Source organism: Acanthochromis polyacanthus, chromosome 21 (genome assembly GCF_021347895.1).
Source record: "Acanthochromis polyacanthus isolate Apoly-LR-REF ecotype Palm Island chromosome 21, KAUST_Apoly_ChrSc, whole genome shotgun sequence".
In the NCBI taxonomy this organism is placed as follows: Eukaryota; Metazoa; Chordata; class Actinopteri; family Pomacentridae; genus Acanthochromis; species Acanthochromis polyacanthus.
The window spans coordinates 23,765,530-23,784,984 of record NC_067133.1 but is presented as its reverse complement, the minus strand read 5'-3'; the positions used below and the strand labels follow the sequence as shown (position 1 = coordinate 23,784,984).

General features: G+C 38.7%; 1 protein-coding gene across 3 annotated transcripts in view; it reads left to right on the top strand.

The window, feature by feature from the left end:
* ap2a1 (adaptor related protein complex 2 subunit alpha 1) overlaps nucleotides 1–19,455 on the top strand; it is a 46,591-nt gene that overhangs the window by 20,070 nt on the left and 7,066 nt on the right. The window contains exons 10-18 of one of the 3 annotated variants that reach the window (XM_022218289.2): nucleotides 166–263; nucleotides 337–568; nucleotides 759–947; nucleotides 1,071–1,225; nucleotides 6,209–6,271; nucleotides 11,448–11,510; nucleotides 14,556–14,638; nucleotides 15,105–15,194; nucleotides 17,332–17,455. In XM_022218289.2, coding sequence (XP_022073981.1) covers nucleotides 166–263; nucleotides 337–568; nucleotides 759–947; nucleotides 1,071–1,225; nucleotides 6,209–6,271; nucleotides 11,448–11,510; nucleotides 14,556–14,638; nucleotides 15,105–15,194; nucleotides 17,332–17,455 — 1,097 coding nt within the window. Of the gene's footprint in view, nucleotides 1–165; nucleotides 264–336; nucleotides 569–758; nucleotides 948–1,070; nucleotides 1,226–6,208; nucleotides 6,272–11,447; nucleotides 11,511–14,555; nucleotides 14,639–15,104; nucleotides 15,350–17,331; nucleotides 17,456–19,455 lie in introns of those variants that run through there. The other 2 variants (XM_051941292.1, XM_051941291.1) reach the window with 2 other exon arrangements.

Sequence of the window (19,455 nt, the reverse complement as noted above, 5' to 3'; positions counted from 1 at the left end):
TTCAAGGGTTAAGATGAGTCTGAAAACATGAAATAAAGTGGAAAGTTTCAAAACTGTAGTGCTTTAAATATTTTTTTCTTGATTGAAAGTTTCCTGCTCATTTTATAATAAGCTCAAGCATTGCCTTTTTTGTTGTTAACGCTGCAGAACCATTGTCTATTCCAGGCCTTGCAAGCCCCTGCCTGCCATGAGAACATGGTGAAGGTTGGAGGCTACATTTTGGGAGAGTTTGGTAACTTGATCGCTGGTGACCCACGCTCCAGGTATGTTAGTTTTTGCAGGTGCAAAATGAACAGTTGAAAGGATAAATAATAACTTTCCTGTCCTATCATCCAGCCCCCTGGTCCAGTTCAACCTTCTCCACTCCAAGTTCCACCTGTGCTCAGTGCCGACTCGTGCCCTGCTGCTGTCAGCCTACATTAAGTTTATCAACCTTTTCCCAGAGACCAAGGCCACCATCCAAGAGGTTCTGCGCTGTGACAGCCAGATCCGCAACTCAGATGTGGAGTTGCAGCAGCGTGCTGTCGAGTATCTGAAGCTTTCTTCCATTGCTAGCACTGATGTTCTGGTTAGTTTTAATGATCCTTTTTGACCAAAGTCAACGCAGCTCATAAATCATAATGTAATATTTGTGAGGAGCACTGTCCAGAACCCTCCAGTCTTGGTCTTGCCGAACATGTTGCGCATCTGCCAAGATTTGTGTTTTTACTCAGATGTAGTCCAAACCGACAGAATTGTCCTCTCTGTATTTCCCTCAGGCCACTGTCTTGGAGGAGATGCCTCCCTTCCCAGAGAGGGAGTCATCAATTTTGGCTAAGCTGAAGAAGAAGAAGGGGCCTGGGGCTGTGTCTGTGACAGAGCTGGAAGACAGCAAAAGGGAGGGCGGGGAGTTGAATGGAGGGAGTGACAGAGGGCCAGACACGTCAGCAATGGCTGCGTCTAATGCTGTAAGCAGACATTCTGTAGGGCTTGGTTGCAAATAGACACACTTGCAGGTTTTGTGCAGACCAACAACTGTGTTAAAAGTACTATTTTTCATAACTCTACTGTAAGTGTCCTATGTTTTCCAGTCCACTCCGTCACCCTCAGCAGACCTACTTGGGATTCGCTCTTCTGCTCCTGTTGGTACTGCTCCGGCCAGCGCTGGCAACCTCCTGGTGGATGTGTTCTCTGAGGCAGGCCCTGCTGCACCCTCTGCTGCTGTAAACGATGACGGCTTCCTCAGGTGAAAGATAATCCCCTGATTAGAAGATGTAGATGTAACCCACAGTACAGTATGAATAGCTTCAAGAAAGTTCCTTACTGATGCTGTCTAATTGTCAGCGAAAGAGACTGTTTAAGACAGAAAATAAATGGGGGGAAAAAAACTAGACTGGTAAACTGAGCCTCAAACTGATGATGATTTCAGAGGTGTAAAGAGGAATGTAAAATAGTCAAGGTACAAGTATAGCCATTGAAAACACCAATCATTTTTTATCCCCAATCAAGGACATTTTTCACTTTTCTTTTAGTGCTACGATTTTGCTGAAGAGAAGTGCATTACACATAAAATTTATTATTATTATTTAAGCTTCGTAAATGTTGGTTAAATGTGTATTTGACTGTAATACACTGCTCAAAAAAATTAAAGGAACACTTTGAAAATACATCATATTTCAATACGGGGAAAAACAAACTGGATATTAGCATTGATATGGACTGGATAATGTGTTGGGGAAAAAAAAAGCCTAAAAAGCCCCTCAGTTACTTACTTGACCAGATCAGTATCCCACATGTTTGACTGATTTAAAACGTGTTCCTTTAATTTTTTGAGCAGTGTATATTGGCCTGGTAGTAGTCTAATACCTAAATGGATACACCAGTTATTTGATCCACATACTGAAGGTCGGAGCACACTGCCACTCGTAAAACTGATAGGTGCTGCTCTTTGCCAACAAAACAGAACCAGGACAGGCAAGGGCTTTAGTATTGGCAATGATTAGCACATTTGTGCATTTTGTAAATCTTGACATTTGAAAATGGATTCAATCCACAGTGCACTCACCTATTTTTTCCTCTTTCACACATTCACTAATATTGAGGGCTGGCCCGAGTAGTGGTTTCTGGCCTCCGAATATTCGGGCCCTATTAAAGACGAATATCCAAATATTCGTTCCGCCCTGTAATGTCCAACCGCGGGGGGGGGAACTGGTGGCAGAGACGGCCCGAATACTCGGATCCGTTCGTCTGGTCTCCCAGGTCCAAATGTTGCCTTCGTTTTGTCTTCAGTTAAACTGAAGAATTCCCAGCGGAGGTCTTCAGCATCTTGTCTTGTGTTTATGCAACGAAGTGAAGCATGACGTCAGAGTCGGCAGTCACCCGGCCATTCAGGTGGTGTTTACAAACTAGGCATGAACTAACCGTGATGTCACCTGTTGGTTTCAACACCAAGAAAATGAAGCCCGGATTTTGCTATTTCCTGGTTGCCATTTTGGATTTTTTGGAGCCAGTGACGTAAAAAGCGTCATCAAACAGACTGGACCGGAGAGCAACTAGGGGCAGGACCAGTCTTTGGACGGGCCAGACTGAGAGCTGAAGACACTCTTATCCCGCCCACATTTTACCGCAGAGGCTTCTGTTGCTGCTTTCGAAATAAAAAGATCTGTCAATCATTCCACGCAAGACTGTCTATCAAGTATAGCCACGCCCCCTGGCTCCACCAACTTTAACGATTTATTTAAAATTCAGTTTTGATTTATTTTAAGATCGGCCACCTGATCTCTCATTTTGACCATGAAAACTAACAGGAAAAAAATCCTGAGCTGTAGAAAATCAGTCTATCAAATTTTATTTTTTCCAGTGATGAATTGGGGTCTGTGGAGCAAAAGCTTTTTGGAGCCAACCCTAGCGGACGGCGTGATATTGCAAGTTTTTGACACTTCTGGGTGGGCTTCATTTTTGGAGCCAGTTGCTACGTCTGTCTTTAAATACAGTCTGTTACAAACAAATGGAGGAGCCTAAATGAGCCGAAGAACATGGCGGGATGAGCCGAAGTGGGCCGAAGGCGCAGGGCAGAGACGAGCTCCGAATATTTTCGTCTGGGGGGAGGAGGGGGCGATCACATAGACATGGGTATATGTTATAGACATATGTGTATATGTTTATGTGATCACACGACGAGATGTGCCGATGTGGGCCGAAGGTGGAGGGAAGACAATAACGCCGCATATTCTTTCCACAAACAAAGTTGAGCTTCAACTTATGGTCAAATTTGTCTGAATTTAACAAGTAGTAAAATGTTCAGTGGTACAAACCAGCATGCATAAGCTACTACTTTAGAGGCTGCTTTGCGTTTACTCTTACTTTAACTGAAACCTTTCATGAAATACTTTTAAATACATTTAAAGGATGCATTCCTGTATATAAAGTATTTCCTGCTTTCATCCATGTTAATTTGCCTTTCTGCTGTCCCAGTTACTTGTTTACATAACATGCAATTCAGAGATCAGGTTTCTTGTTTACATGACATTACAAAAAATATGCTGTGTCACCACGAACTTAAGTAAACACAGTGACTGTTCAAATGGTGGCTCTCATACTGGAATGGGCCAAATCTGGTCTTTAACCTTAATAACAAAAGCCTAATTCTGTTATGTGCTGTTGTTTTCTGTCTTTACTGTTATAAATGTAAATGTAGTGGTGACCATAAGTTGGATACACTTGTGAACACTATGTATAGTCTTGACTTTTCAATGACTCCTGTATCTTTTCATTTACTATAATGGAATCATTTAAACACGTGTCTTTGATACAAAACAATAACAGTCATCCATTTTGGTTCTTTCACAGATTCATTGTAGGTGTTCTGGAAATATGACAAAATCTGCTGTGTCAAAAATATACGTACAGCAATGCTAATATGTGATTAAATGTCCTTAAGAACTTTGCTTACCTCAGCTAGGTGCTTTTGGTAGCCATTCTGAAGCTCTAGGCAAGCTTCTGCTTGTATCTTTGTCTACCCCTCTTGATAGAATTGGTGCAGTTAAACTAAATTTTTTAGCTTTCTGACATAGACGTGTCTTTAACATAATCCACAAGTTTTTGATGTGGTTTAACCTTCTGGCTGATGATTTTAGATTTTTCTGAAGAATATTGGGATAATCTTCCTTCATTGTTTCACTTACTTTGTGTAAAGCACCAGTTCCACTGACTATATTACAGCCCCAGAACATAATATTACCACCATCAAGCTTGATGATAGGTATGATGTTCTTGGGGTTAAAGGTCTTGCCTTCTCTTGTCCAAATATATTTCTAATCATTGTGGCCAAATACATCAACTTTTTGTTTCATCTGACAAAAGAACTTCCTTACTAAGGCCTTTTCTGTGTACATATGATCAGCAGCAGACTTCAGTTGAGCCTTGAGGTCCCATTTCTAGATGAAAGGCTTCCTGTTTTCATGGCAGTTGCACATTGATTTTTGGGATCCATAGCTGCTTTGACAAAGCTCCAAGTGACTTTCCTGAAATTTTCAAGTCAGTGTTTTGCTTTTTCAGATCTGTGTTGACTTTACCATTGTCGCATTTGTGGCTGAGTCTAATAGTAGGGATGAGTATCAAGTACCGGTATTAATTGGTACCGGTGCGTGATTGTGTCAGTAATTCAGTATCATTGCGCTTCTTGACAAACAGTGCTGTTATTGGTATTTTGATATAAATTGTGCAATTTATTTCAAGCTCATGCAGATCACAGCCATACCCTAATAATGACAAAGCCACCAGGGTTGGGTAGTGAGATATAGTGTTGCATTGTTGTGCTGCTGCCGGCTACTCTCTGCAGTAGCCTAAGGATAAAAAGAGTAAAGTGATATTTAAGTGAAGTTTGCGCTCAGGATATGAAGTGGACTCTTTTTCAATTGGCTCAGAGAAGGCCGCAACTGTAGTCAACCATAATTGCTCATGAGAAGTTAGGAGGCCATGCTGCTAAGAAATATTTAACTCTATGAAAGAACCAAAATGCATATTTGTTTACTGTGCCAAAGACTGATTTGTTTCAGGGATTCTATCATAGAGAATTAAGAGTTATAAGAGTCATTAGAAATTCAAGACTGATGATATACATGGTTGTTGCAAGTGTATGTAAATTTGTGTTCACAGCTACAGTTAGAGTTTGTGGTGTGTTTGGGATTTTGGCCAACTATGCAACTAATTGTAATGTGTCTGTGTTGGTTGTCGCTCTGTCTTTCTATCTTCTATCTTTGTCTAATATTGACCTGTCAACCTGAAGACATTCATAATCGGGTAGTATTTCTCGATCCTGTCTTTGTAAAATATGATAACTGCTCAAAAAACATGAAGCAGTCAAACAAGACTCAATCTTGTTTAAGTCGGTATTTAGGTTAGTTTTTGATGTGTCATATGATCAGTATAGTAGCAGGTGATAGGTAATTAATTAGTTTAATTGCTCTTAAAGATAACATCCAAAACAGCCTGTTTGCTCAATATTGCTGCATGTGAAAGTGTCTATTACTGATAGTAATTCTAAAGTAAGGCTGAATTACATAGTGCTAAATGGTGTAGAAATGTTAGCTTTACTCAGAAAGCTACTAAATTATCTTTGAAGAAAGTTAAGCAGCAGTTTGGATTTTCATGTCTCGTATCATTTGACCTTGTAGTTTTTTTTTTTTTTTTTTAGAGCTTCACAGGCAAGTGTTTTTCACAACTTGACTGTGTTGTAAGGAGTATCTATAACTTCAGATGCTGAGGTCCCAATGGTGTTGCCACCAGAGTTAGTAGTACCATTTGGCTGTTGTGTGGCCATTCTGTTCTGTAGCAGTCTAAAGGATCACCCAAGCAGAAGATGATGGTGTAGACTTCATGGTTGGCAGGTCACGTCTGCTACACTTGTCTGTTCTTTTTTATCTTGCTGTGTATGTGACAGTCTTTCGTCTTTTTCTCTCCTTCCCTTTTTCCTGTGTGTGTGTGTGTGTGTGTGTGTGTGTGTGTGTGTGTGTGTGTGTGTGTGTGTGTGTGTGTGTGTGTGTGTGTGTGTGTGTGTGTGTGTGTGTGTGTGTGTGTGTGTGTGTGTGTGTGTGTGTGTGTGTGTGTGTGTGTGTGTGTGTGTGTGTGTGTGTGTGTGTGTGTGTGTGTGTGTGTGTGTGTGTGTGTGTGTGTGTTGATTTGATTGTGTGTCTGTTTCCTGTCTTCTACCATGATTGAACATTGACAGAGATCTGGAACAGCCCACCGAGACCTCCGATTCCCTATTGGTGGAGGGTTCTGGTGACTCGGAGTAAGGGCCCAGTAGTGAACTACAGAAATAGAATTGGCTGCATAAATACAAATGTGCCACCTCTACGTTGTTTTTCTAGTATATTATTCTATCTTTAATTGAACATGTTATTCATAATAGATATTACTAAGTGGGTAGCTTGATGCACGAGTCATTTAGGTTTACATGAAAGCACCTCACTTGTTCTACATAAATGCTGATGCCTTTGAATATTTTGTAGACATTAACACAAAGACAAAAGACATTAACACAATCAGTCACTCTGACCTCTTTTGTTGCCTGATGAATTTAAAACAGAGGAGGGTCGCATCATATTTTTCTCTACAACCTGATGCTGACTAAGTATCTTAACTAGTGCTGGGCAACGATTAAAATTTTTAATTGCGATTAATCTCATGATGTTTCTGCGATTCATGACAATTAATCACATTATGCATAAAATTAAGTAATTCAAAAGTAGTGTATTCTGCACTTTTATTTTTTTGAGCATTGCTATGTGAGTGGAAATGCGGTCACATTTGGTTTGCAAGCACTTTAAACAAATAAAATGCTTTTTAACAGCAGTATTCCCTTCACACAGTAGCAGCTGAAACATTTTTTCGTCTGACATTCCACGTAGAAGTCTAAGACGACACCTCGAGAGATTCACAAGCAGTGTCTTAATTAAAGATTATATTATGACAGAAAATTTTAGATGCACATAGATTGTCTTTTATATATGAATATGTAATTTGCAGATGTTTTCCACATAAGATCCTAGAAGTAGTTTTTTTTTTTTAAGTTAAACATTAATGTAATCAAATCAAACCAAAGCTGTTTGCCACTGCAAGGGCATTAACGTTTTATGTGGTTTGTTACAGGAAAACAAGTTACCCTCATAGTCCAGAGCCACGATCATAACATTATAACGGAAACCTTCCCAGCAACAGCAAATTAACATATATACATCTGTATTCTTATTTTTTTTGAACAGGTACCAGCAAAAACATTTTTCTTTTATCAATGAGCAGCAGAAACGGTATGTTCAGTAGCAGATGTCCCTCTTAAAATGAGATGAAGTGGTCGAACATAAAATGTCCACAGTTGGACTGACTGTGCAGAACACTTTTTAGTCTGTGAAGTCCATGTTTGTACTTCTTTATTTGGCCTTTTTAGCGTGGGGAGAAGAGCAAATGGCCATGGGTCGGACTCAAACCCATAACCTATGCGTCTGGGACGGTAGTCCCGGTTTATATCGAGACACACACACACACACACACAAAAAGCCTTTTGGTGATGCAGTATGAGGCTCATATGTACCATCATTCGTTGCATTTCAAAGAACGTACCTCAGACCGACATTTTCCACAATGCTAATCGGAATGCAGGTTATAGCTAACTACTTTGCGGTGACATTTGTTAGCTTGTCTTGTTTTAGTTTATTTCTATTTCTCCCACACAATGCATCCAACAGCCTGCCGAAGCCTGTCTCCCCTGTTAGTTTGGGTCAGACGTGATGACCCCCATCCCAAGTACTGATCAACATCTAGCCTTCCTGTGATCCATGGTTTGTCTGCCTGTATGTCCAGAGCCAGTGGGCAATGGACTTTCATAAAAATAACAAAAACTGCGTTAACGCGCAATAAAATAATTGTCAGCTTTAATTTATTTATATATATATATATATATATATATACACACACACACACACACACACAGAGTAAGGATAACTTACTATGTATATATATATATATATATATATATATATATATATATATATCCCCAGATGTGTTTATTAGCTTACTAATGGCTAGATGCAGCTGGTGACTCAATCACTGCAGTGAAGTCACGTCCTTAGTTTAAACAGCCACAACGATGTTTATCTCAGTGTCCCTTGTAATACACATGTTCTGGTCTTCCCATGGCCCCGAGATGTAACTGCGTCTTCCAGCCCCAGGCAAATTATTTTGGCAGTGTGGTCCTATAGAAAATCTGCCATCTACACGTACCTGTTTCCCAGAGCCTGCTCCTTATCGATGCAATGAATGGTGAGGCTTATATATGACTCAAATGTGTGACTGCACCATCGTTTTTCTTGTGGTAGCAAAGTATCTGACATCCCTTAATTTGATTTCTGTCTTACTACACTTTCTTACTACTTTTCTACTGCACTTGTATGGAACCGAGTCTATGGGGGTATTATTGTAGCATAACTATTTGTCAATGCGAATCGAGAGTTGTCTGTCTGTATTTCAATCCATGTGTCTGAAGTGAGATTTGTCAATGTGTAAAAGAATTTGTCTATGTGAACTGAGATTTGTCAATGCAAACCGGAGTCTTCAAAAGTCATCTGAAAATGTAAAATTTGTACATGTAATAAGATTTGTCCATGCGTAAAAGGAGTTGTCAATGCATACAAAGACATTCGAAGTTGAAAAATTTACGTATCCCGCTACACATCAGCAGAAAATACAGACAACTCACCAGTTACGAGTCATTGGTTTCACAATTGGCTGTTTTATTTTCACGTGACTTTTGTTGCACTTCTGCCGTGAGTGAGATTCGTATCTGAAAAACGAAGGGATTTTTAACTCCCTGACCTCAGGCTCGTCCCTACTGGCTGCCTTCCGCTCTGCTGCCCTGTACCTCGGCAGTTCTCGCCGTCTGCAAGGCATCAGGCGGCGCTATGACTCAGAGTCTGAGCGTTCGCGACATTGTGGGGCAGGGTGTGGACAAGATGGAGTCCCGATCGCACACAGTGAGTACATGTTAATGTTTTTGCAGTTTGTATATTTAGGCAGGCTATTGCTGAGCCTTCTAAAAATATAATATTGCAGGTACATGTGAACAACTTACATTTGGACGAGCCTGAGAACCTGAGCTCAGGGAGCTAAAACCCATACATTTTCAGATACGAATCTCACTCACAGCAGAAATGTAGCAAAAGTCACGTGAAAATAAAACGGCCAATTGTGAAACCGAATGACTCGTAACTGGTGAGTTGTCTGTATTTTCTGCTGATGTGTAGCGGGATACATAAATTTTTCAGCTACGAATGTCTTTGTACGCATTGACAACTCCTTGTACGCATGGACAAATCTTATTACATGTACAAATTTTAAATTTTCAGACAACTTTTGAAGATTCCGGTTCGCATTTTCAAATCTCAGTTCACATAGACAAATTCTTTTACACATTGACAAATCTCACTTCGGACACATGGATTGAAATACAGACAGACAACTCTTGATTCGCATTGACAAATAGTTTGCTACAATAATACCCCCATACGAGTCCTCCAAGTGGACTAAAACATAATAAAGTAATTGTGTCGGTGCTGTCCAAATGCATGGCTTAAATGGATCCTTGTGTAGTAGCATGGAGTGAGTTTCAGCTCATCAGACATTCACTAATTTAATTTGCACATTTGAATTTCTGATTAAATTCTAAGAAGCAATGCAACACCGTTTACTTTTAAATTACTTTGTTATGTTAAATATACTCAGTCACTTTCCTGTTGTCTTCTGCCTACCGCTTATGCTGTAAAAGTTTACTGGGTTTTGTGCTGGACTCACTTATAGCTGTAGTCCTGAAACCACCCTGCTGGTCTGCTCCTATGTTGTTGGCAGTACAAATACAGACTTACACAGATGCACAGCTGTTGCAAACATTTAGCATTTTCCTAATTTTAGCTGTTGTTAAATTGTCTCTAAGATGGAGATACTAATATATACATAGCAAGAGGGTGCTCAGAGCCACGGAACTGAGGTGACCAAAGTTAAAAGAGATGACAGCCAGACTAGGCTGTACATATAGCAATACTATGTCTTTCTTTTTCTCTTACTGGTATTTTTTTGCTATTGAGCCAATAGCTCACTGGTTAAACTGCCAGTTTTTCTGATAACCACTCTGTCATTGCATTCCTGTTTGTGTGTGTGTGTAGGGTCCCCTTCACTTTATACAACTTTGACTGCATATAGGTAAAACAACATGTGTAATCACTTTTATTGCAGTGGTTGCAGCTGTACTCCTGTAGTATACTATAATTAAAACCCCAAAGAAAAACAATGAAGAAGAAAGGATGTAAATATGGCATTTCTGTTTCATGTGTGTTTTCGGTTTGAGGAAGATAACAGTCCCCTCATTACTCCACACAATTGCTGTTTTTCATCTCTTCGGTGAAGCAAAAATACGAAGCATACTTTATGCATCATTTGTTCCTGGAGTCTGTTTTCATTGCATTCATCACAGTTGGCTCTAATCAATTTTTTTTTTTAATCCCAACCAGATACAAAAACATCTTTACAATGTGTTGAGTTTTCAAATTGTTCAAGATTGCTGTTTGGGTAATTTAGGCTCAAATGGAAAGTACACATAAAAATGGGAACAGATCTACTGAATGGTTGAAGTAACAGTCTTTACATACACTGTACAAATGAAAATACAACTCTAAGCTGCAAACCGAAATATGCGCTTTTAAATATGAACTATATGAAAACTATAATGCATGGCATCAAGCTTTATGTCTAGACTGTGTATGTGCTTTTAAACATGTGAACAGTGCCAGAAGTAGAGTGTAGTCTGCATGAGTTGGAGCACTACGAATTTCTTATTTTAACTTTCTATTCTTATCACATAGAATTTCCAAATAACCAGTGATAGGGTTTAAGTGCTAACATTCAGCCTTAAGTGTCTTTAACAGTCTTAGACTTCTTGCTTATTTTGTGACGGTACACTAATTTGTTCATCCATTATAGTGACAAACACTAATAATCAAAGCTGAAAGTCTTCAATTTTCTTTTAAAGCTTTCAATTTTCTTTTAAAGCTATTTCTTGTTCAGTGTGTTTAAGGACAGTACCAAAATCATAGAGGTTGTCCAAAATTAAACCTGTAGGGCAATTTGTTGCACAGTTTATCTAAGTATCAGATATTTTGCATTGTATTATGGAATTTTTGTATGAACTGCTTTTACTAACCAGCTCTGCATTTTATTCTTTTATCCTTCTTTCTTTCTTCTCTTCTTTCTCTTAACCGATCGTCATACTGTTGCTATTTCCTGTGCTGAATGGATGGCTTTTTTTCATTTCCCTTTTTTGCTCTATCCTTCCAATCTTCATTTTTCTTTTTGCCTGTGTCCATCGCTTCTTTGTTCTGTGGGCTGTCTCTTTATCCCTATGCTGTCCTGTCATCTCTCAGCTCTGCTCCTCCCTCTGAGGATCCTGCTCCTCCTTTGTCTGAGGCAGACGAACTTCTTAACAAGTAAGGTCTTTGTCTGTGTAAATTTGTCATGTGTTTCCCTAGCTGCAGCTCATCAAAGAAAAAGTTTTAGTCAAAAACACCTACCCAACATAGTGCTGTAATAACTTGGGAAATTCTGATTAGGTTGTGATTACTGATGGATTCCAGTTTTAAACAAAGCTTTGACATTAGAGACCCTATGCCTTATCTGTTAGGCTTCTTTCCAAATTAGACTATGTACTCTAGTAATTTTTTTTCATATACTAAATTACAAAGTGATTCTTTATATCTTAATAATTTCTGGGTTTTTCTTATCTTACACCTCTTTTTCACACTTTTTGTACCTGAAACGGAGACATCACCATTTCTACCACTAATCCAGCAGATCTTAGTGCACTAATGTAGCAACAGACTTGACTGTAGCCACACTGGGATCTGTTTTTGCTCCATTTGGAGTCGGAGTACACTTAATAATTGCTTTTGTAATGTAATTTCTCATATATAATTTAATTTGGGTCACACATCACTTGGCTTCGATTCAAAAGGTCCTACACCTAAATGAATTTGATTTAAAGTGGAATTAAACTAAGTGGGAATACTCATAATTAAGAAGCTGAAAACACAGATTTTTTTTTTTTTTACCATTTTTTTAAAATGAAAACCTAAACAGTTATCATTCCATTAACTATTAACTGAATGTTTGAGACATTTCAGCACTTAACGGATTTCTGTATGAGTATTGATATGAAAATACACTGCATGGGGTGTGTGTCCATATACACACGTGGACAAAATTGTTGGTACCCCTCAGTTAAAGAAGGAAAAACCCACAATTCTCACTGAAATCACTTGGAACTCACAAAAGTAACAATAAATAAAAATTTATTGAAAATTAAATAATCAAAAACAGCCATTACTTTTGAATTGTTGATTAACATAATTATTTAAAAAAACAAACTAATGAAACAGGCCTGGACAAAAATGATGGTACCTCTATAAAAGATTGAAAACTATTTGACCAGAGTGACATGATTAACTCAGGTGTGTCATTTAATTGACATCACAGGTGTTTCCAAACTCATAATCAGTCAGTCTGCCTATTTAAAGGGAGACAAGTAGTCACCCTGCTGTTTGGTGAAAAGGTGTGTACCACACTGAACATGGACAACAGAAAGCGAAGGAGAGAATTGTCCCAGGACATCCGAAAAAAAATGATAGACAAACATCTTAAAGGTAAAGGCTATAAGACCATCTCTAAACAGCTTGAAGTTCCTGTGACAACAGTGGCTCATATTATTCAGAAGTTCAAGACCCACGGGACAGTAGCCAACCTCCCTGGACGTGGCCGTAAGAGGAAAATTGATGACAAATTCAAGAGACGGATCGTTGGAATTGTATCCAAAGAGCCCAGAGCAACCTCCAAAGAAATTAAAGGTGAACTCCAAGGCCAAGGTACATCAGTGTCAGATCGCACCATTCGTCGTTGTTTGAGCCAAAGTGGACTTCATGGGAGACGACCAAGGAGGACACCACTGCTGAAAAAAACTCATAAAAAAGCGAGACTGGAATTTGCAAAAATGCATGTTGACAAGCCACAAAGCTTCTGGGAGAATGTCCTTTGGACAGATGAGACCAAACTGGAGCTTTTTGGTAAGGCACATCAACTCTATGTTCATAGACTCAAAAACCAAGCATACGAAGAAAAGAACACTGTCCCTACGGTGAAACATGGAGGAGGCTCAGTAATGTTTTGGGGCTGCTTTGCTGCATCTGGCACAGGGTGTCTTGAAAGTGTGCAAGGTACGATGAAATCTGAAGACTATCAAGGCATTCTGGAGAGAAATGTGCTGCCTAGTGTCAGAAAGCTTGGTCTCAGTCGCAGGTCATGGGTCTTCCAACAGGACAACGATCCAAAACACACAGCCAAAAACACCCAAGAATGGCTGAGAGAAAAGCGTTGGACTATTCTAAAGTGGCCTTCTATGAGCCCAGATCTGAATCCCATTGAACATATGTGGAAGGAGCTGAAACATGCCATTTGGAGAAGACACCCATCAAACCTGAGACAACTGGAGCTGTTTGCTCATGAGGAGTGGGCCAAAATACCTGTTGACAGCTGCAGAACGCTCATTGACAAATACAGAAATCGTTTAATTGCAGTGATTGCCTCAAAAGGTTGTGCAACAAAATATTAAGTTATGGGTACCATCATTTTTGTCCAGCCCTATTTCATTAGTTTGTTTTTTAAATAATTATGTTAATCAACAATTCAAAAGTGACAGCTGATTTTGATTATTTAATTTTCAATAAATTTTTATTTATTGTTACTTTTGTGAGTTTCAAGTGATTTCAGTGAGAATTGTGGGTTTTTCCTTCTTTAACTGAGGGGTACCAACAATTTTGTCCACGTGTGTAGCAATTTTTCTCTGACAGTATAAGTGCTTTGCAGGGCGCTGCAGAGTGCTTTAGCTAGGCAATTCATCAAAAAATTGCTCCACCATTTGTTTCTATGGTATGATCACCAGAATATCTTACTACATTTATATGATAGACTAGCATAGAGCATAAGGATAGACAGACATGCCAAAACGAAACTATCAGGTTGTTGAGTCTTGTTCATGACTGGTTGCCTGAACAGGAGTGACAATGATGACCCTGAGTCTTTCTGAAAAATTCAAATTTTCAACTGTGCTTGAGGTGACCATAGAAAAAAAGTCAAGTGTTACTGGGTGTTGCACTTTTTTCTCTGGAAATACATTCTCCTCATTAGGAGCAATTGAAAAAAGACATAGGTGCTTACGAAAAAAGCTATGTGGACACTCAGCCTAAATTAGTGATATTGATGTAAACATCATCCAATCATTCATCCAGTATTCCCACCTGATTGTTCAGAACATCTATAGTAATGACATAACTGGACCACTAGTTAAATAAAAGAATAATATGTATGTTATTGGTTGCGTAATTTGAACTTTCACTTGTATTGAGAACAATGCTATTTAGAGCTGCAAATGTCAAAAAGAAGTCAAAGTTTTTACTAACCATTTAAATACCTTCATTCTACAGGTTTGTGTGCAAGAACAATGGGGTTCTGTTTGAGAATCAGCTGCTTCAGATTGGCATCAAGTCAGAGTATCGCCAGAATCTGGGTGAGTCTTCTTCACAGAAAAGTTCATGCAGCTTAATTGGGTTACCACGACAGTGCTTGGCATGATTTGTCTCCAAATGGCCAAGGTGTTCAGATTTTTAGCAAGAGGGTGTCGAGTGGGTTTTAGCAAGACGCACTCGAGCTTTATTTGTTGCAACCTTTTTTTTTTTAATGACCTTGGTCTAGTGTGATTTTTAATATTGCCAAGTGAGTGAGGTTAGAGATTCCACGCCACATCTCATCACTCCTGGACTCTGGTTATCCAGTTTCACATTACTGCTGCCCCATAACAAACTGTCATGACAAGTGGAGCATAGCCACTAGCATTGTAAAGTGTCTCATTTTGCTTCTTAGTCGGTGTGATGTATTGACTTGGCCTGGTGTCATTGATACTCTTGCTATGTATTCCATAAACGGGCCATGTTCATAAATGAGGCAAACATTTAACATCTATGTGTTGCTTTCAGGGAGAATGTACTTATTCTACGGTAACAAGACATCAGTGCAGTTTGCCAGCTTCACCACCTCAGTCAGCTGTCCTGGGGAGCTGCAGTCTCATATCCTTTCTGTGCAGTTATGTTTAGGTATATTTAGAAACTATCAAAGCTTGAAATCAAATTTTTGGGAGACAGTATGTACAACCATTTCAAATCGATTAAAGTTTCAAAATCTTCACCCATCTGTCATTATAATTTAAGCATGAAAATGTAGAAGTCTCAACTTCGGCAGCTTGTCCTTGTTTAACTATCAAATTTATCAGATGAAACCTTTGACTGTAGAGTGACTTGGAGAAGTGGCTGTGCATTTATTTCAAAACGTTTTAGTCTCTGATGCCATCCATGAGTGAGTTTAACTCAAAGTATACAGTCAGGACCATCAGAATTTGAACAGTGACCTAACTTTTCCAGTTTTACCTGTGGCCAACCACGCAGAGTTAAAACTGTGGTTAGCCAATCGAGATATGATTGAAATATAGACTTCTAGCTTTAATTCAAGGGTTATGAGAACAACTGAAATAAAGATGCAGTAGACGGAAGTCTAACAAGGCAATAAAAGAAAAAAAAATCACATGTAGTTCCAACTACATTGAAGGTAAATTTATTCTAGTGCATCACCATACCTTACTCTGACTGCAGACTTCATTGTTTTTATACTATGTCATCTGATCTACATGGTCATAGGCTAAGTTTCCTGAAACTGATAAAGGTCAAGTAGGATGTGCAAAAGTCAAATATCCTTTCAGACCACTTAAATTGCTATATGCTGAAAGTTTATGGAATTGTTGCTTAATTATGCCAAAAAATACTGCCTATCCCAGCTTAAACTGTAGTAACTACTGATGTTTGTTTTGTTTTTTTTAAACATGGTCCTTCACAATTTCACAGGCACAAGAGTAACTGAACAGACTTTCATAATTATGAATAAAAGGGCTTGAAGACAGGGACCAATGTATGTCTCAAAATGCTGACTTTCTTCTCTTGAGATGTTTTTTTTTTTTTACATACTTTTAATGCAGGTTCCTTCAGTTACTGCTTGTTTGTGGTTGTTTTTCCCTGGGACATACATTTACATAATGAATCAATTGGTGCCTGCCTCCCACCTAACACCCTCAGAATCAGCTAATCTTTTTATACATTTAATGAAGCCATGCAAATTTTTACCTTTATACTATGAATATGTTACAAGTCCTTAAAGTGCATAGGCTTGGTTAGAAATCATTCGTGCAAGAGACTTGAAATTTTCAGATGTTCATAAACACATCTGCAACCAAATCAATCTTACTCCAAGTGGCACAGTCCACATGCAAAATTTTATCTTCTAGCCATGATTCCTCCTGTGTCAAAATTCTCTATTTGGAAAATTTGAGATCAACACTGTGGGAGATTATAGTTTCAGCAGCAAATGTCCCTAATTGCTTAATGGTTAATGCAATATTTTTGTTAAACCCCTTGCAATAAAGCTGACGGTCTACACTTCCCTCACATTGTAACTGTTTATTTAATGTGCAGACGCAAGCTAACAAAAATTGCTTCACAGTCCAAATACCTACAGTACTGACTGGACTGTACGTGAGGTAAATTTCATTTTGATTACCTGCTAAAGCTGGAGTGGGCACTATTTCTTAGCATCATTAGACAAAAATTCCATGATAACCTTTTAGCATATTGGAATTCAGGTGGTCTGAGAGGTAACTAGACTTACTGAACCCTCCCTTTGCTCTTTTTCTAGTCTTCAGAAAGGCCAAAGCCCATTGAAAAAAGATTCATTTAAAAAGTACTTATGTACATGTGGACTGAACCTAAGTCCTACCAAAAAGAAACTTGTATAAGTTTTATGTGGCACTTCATTTGTTCTGCTGACTTGTAACTTCCCTAATGAGGTTTGATGAATCTGATCTTTAGATTGTTACTGAAGAGAACTCACTGTACAAGAAAAAATAGACTTGACAGACGTATAGTATAAAAGTTAGGATGGAATTAGAATACACAATAGATGTGTGCTTATTGTAATTTAACCGCCTATAGGTGTCACTACATATGTTCATTTTTTATTTATTAATGGAGATCTCATACTTTAATCCTATACTGCATTAGTTGCAAAACATAGGGTTACACTGAGTCAGTGCATGCACCACACACATCTGGTTGCAAGTCAGCCAGCGCAGTTTCTTGATGGTCCTTGACAACTGGCTACAGCTCAATGTTCAGACCAAACAAGTGGAACCACTGGTAGAGGGCGGGGCCCAGATCCAACAGGTCCTCAACATCGAGTGTCTGACTGACTTCTCTGATGCCCCACTCCTCAACATAAAATTTAGGTAAGGTGTCACACCCAACCCATGTTGTAAAGGTGAGAAGTGAAGCTCTAGCAAGTGAGATATGGAGTGTTGGATGTTTAAGGATAAAGTTCTCCTACATTTTCCATTATCACAGGTTATTTACACTCTGCACAGACCTATATTAATAAACTATTGTAAGTCATGTCACCATTGTTTATATAGCATACATATAGTAAAATTTGGATTTTAAGAATTAAGGTTAAGTACCTACAATATTTTATACTCTACCAAATTATGGTTAAAACCTGGCAAAATTATACAGCGAAAACCCAACAAATCCAAAGCCTAGATTTTTTTTTTTGAAAAAAAGAAAGGAGAAAGAAAGGCAAAAAAATAAATAAAAATAGGCCAGCTATCAAGAAAGAGTGTACATTTCTCAGGCAGCCTCAGGAAGAATTAGAAGCAATGGGAATGGGGAAACTGTATGTTTTTGATTTGAAATTGACAATTGTAGGACAATATTTCATTTGGAGAAGAAGCTTGGGTGCAGTAACCGCAAAAATGTGGTTGTCTTTGCATTTAAAGTGTGAATGGGACTGAGAGGAGTATTTGTGAGGATGCACTAAATGACGCACTGGCAGAAAACATAGTTAATATGTTAATAATGTGCTGTGGAGCTAGTAAAAACAAATACTACAATTATAAACTGTATTTCACGAGTAACCAGTGCTAGTACAAAAGGCTTCACCCTCCTCGGAAGTCTTCCCCTTTCAATGCTTTTAACATGAAATTATGGTCAATATTAATTTGGATTTTTTTTTGCACAAAGTGTAATTTCCTTCAAATCAGTATTTAGTCGTAGTACATACAGCATTGAGCCTGTGTGAATATTTGTCAGTCTTGCATATCTGGATAATGCAGTTTTACCATCATTCTTCTTTGTAAAACTACTCAAGCTCTGTCCGGTTATATGAGAATCATGAGTAAGCAGCTCTTTTTCAAGTCCAGTCACAATATCTCCATTGGATTGAAGCTGGGCTCTGACATGTTTACTATACAGAGCAATCATCTTGTTGTCTTAATTTCTGTGTAGTTTTAGCTGTATGCTTCAGGTAATTGTTTTTGCAGGACAAGTCTTCTCTCATGTCACAGTGGCCTTGCAGATTTTATCTGGTTGTCATTAATCTTTTCCTTATACTTTACTGCTTTTATTTTACCCTCTATCTTTACAAGCCCTTAAGGACTTCTTGGCGAAAAGCACCCCCACATCATGAGGCTGCCACCGCCATACTACACTGTGTAGATGGTTTGATTGCAATGGTGTGCAGTGTTTGGTGTCCACCAAACAAAGTGTCTCTGGCGGCCAAAAAATCAACTGTACTGTTCTATTGGTGACCAGACATTCTAGATACAGATGTCGTTCTACTACAATCTCTTAAGATACATTAACTTCACTCATGTGATCTTCATTTTAGAAATTTAGTGATTTTTAGCACCAATTAGTTGCACATGTGTTCCATTAGGTGAGTCAATTTGAAGGTAGTGAATACGTATGCAATCACTTATTTTACATTTGTTGTATTTTTTTATTAGCTGACTTTACATTATAGGTATGTTTTCACTTAGACATGAACAAGTCTCTCTTTTTTGTAGATGTCAAAAAAGGGTTAGGGTTACCCTAACCCTTTCTCCACCAGCACACCTCAAAGAGCAGTGTTCGATGCCGCTATTATTATACAATATAGCCATTTTAATGAGAAGCTCGGACACTGTTGTATGAATTGAATGATATTTTATTCCAACAGTGGTAAAAAAATCAAAGAAATCACATTTATTACAGCCCCGGAGGTAGTGAGTGGATAAAACCTGTTGAAAGAGTGCCTGCCCGTATGCGACGCTCCACAGAAAAACAGTGAATGCACCCAGAAAAACAGCGAATGCACCCGTATACAAACAGGGATAATGTGATTGGTCAAAGCTCGCCGGCCTTCTATTGGTTGACAGCGTTGATGCACAAAAAATCCGAGAGCAGAGCAGAG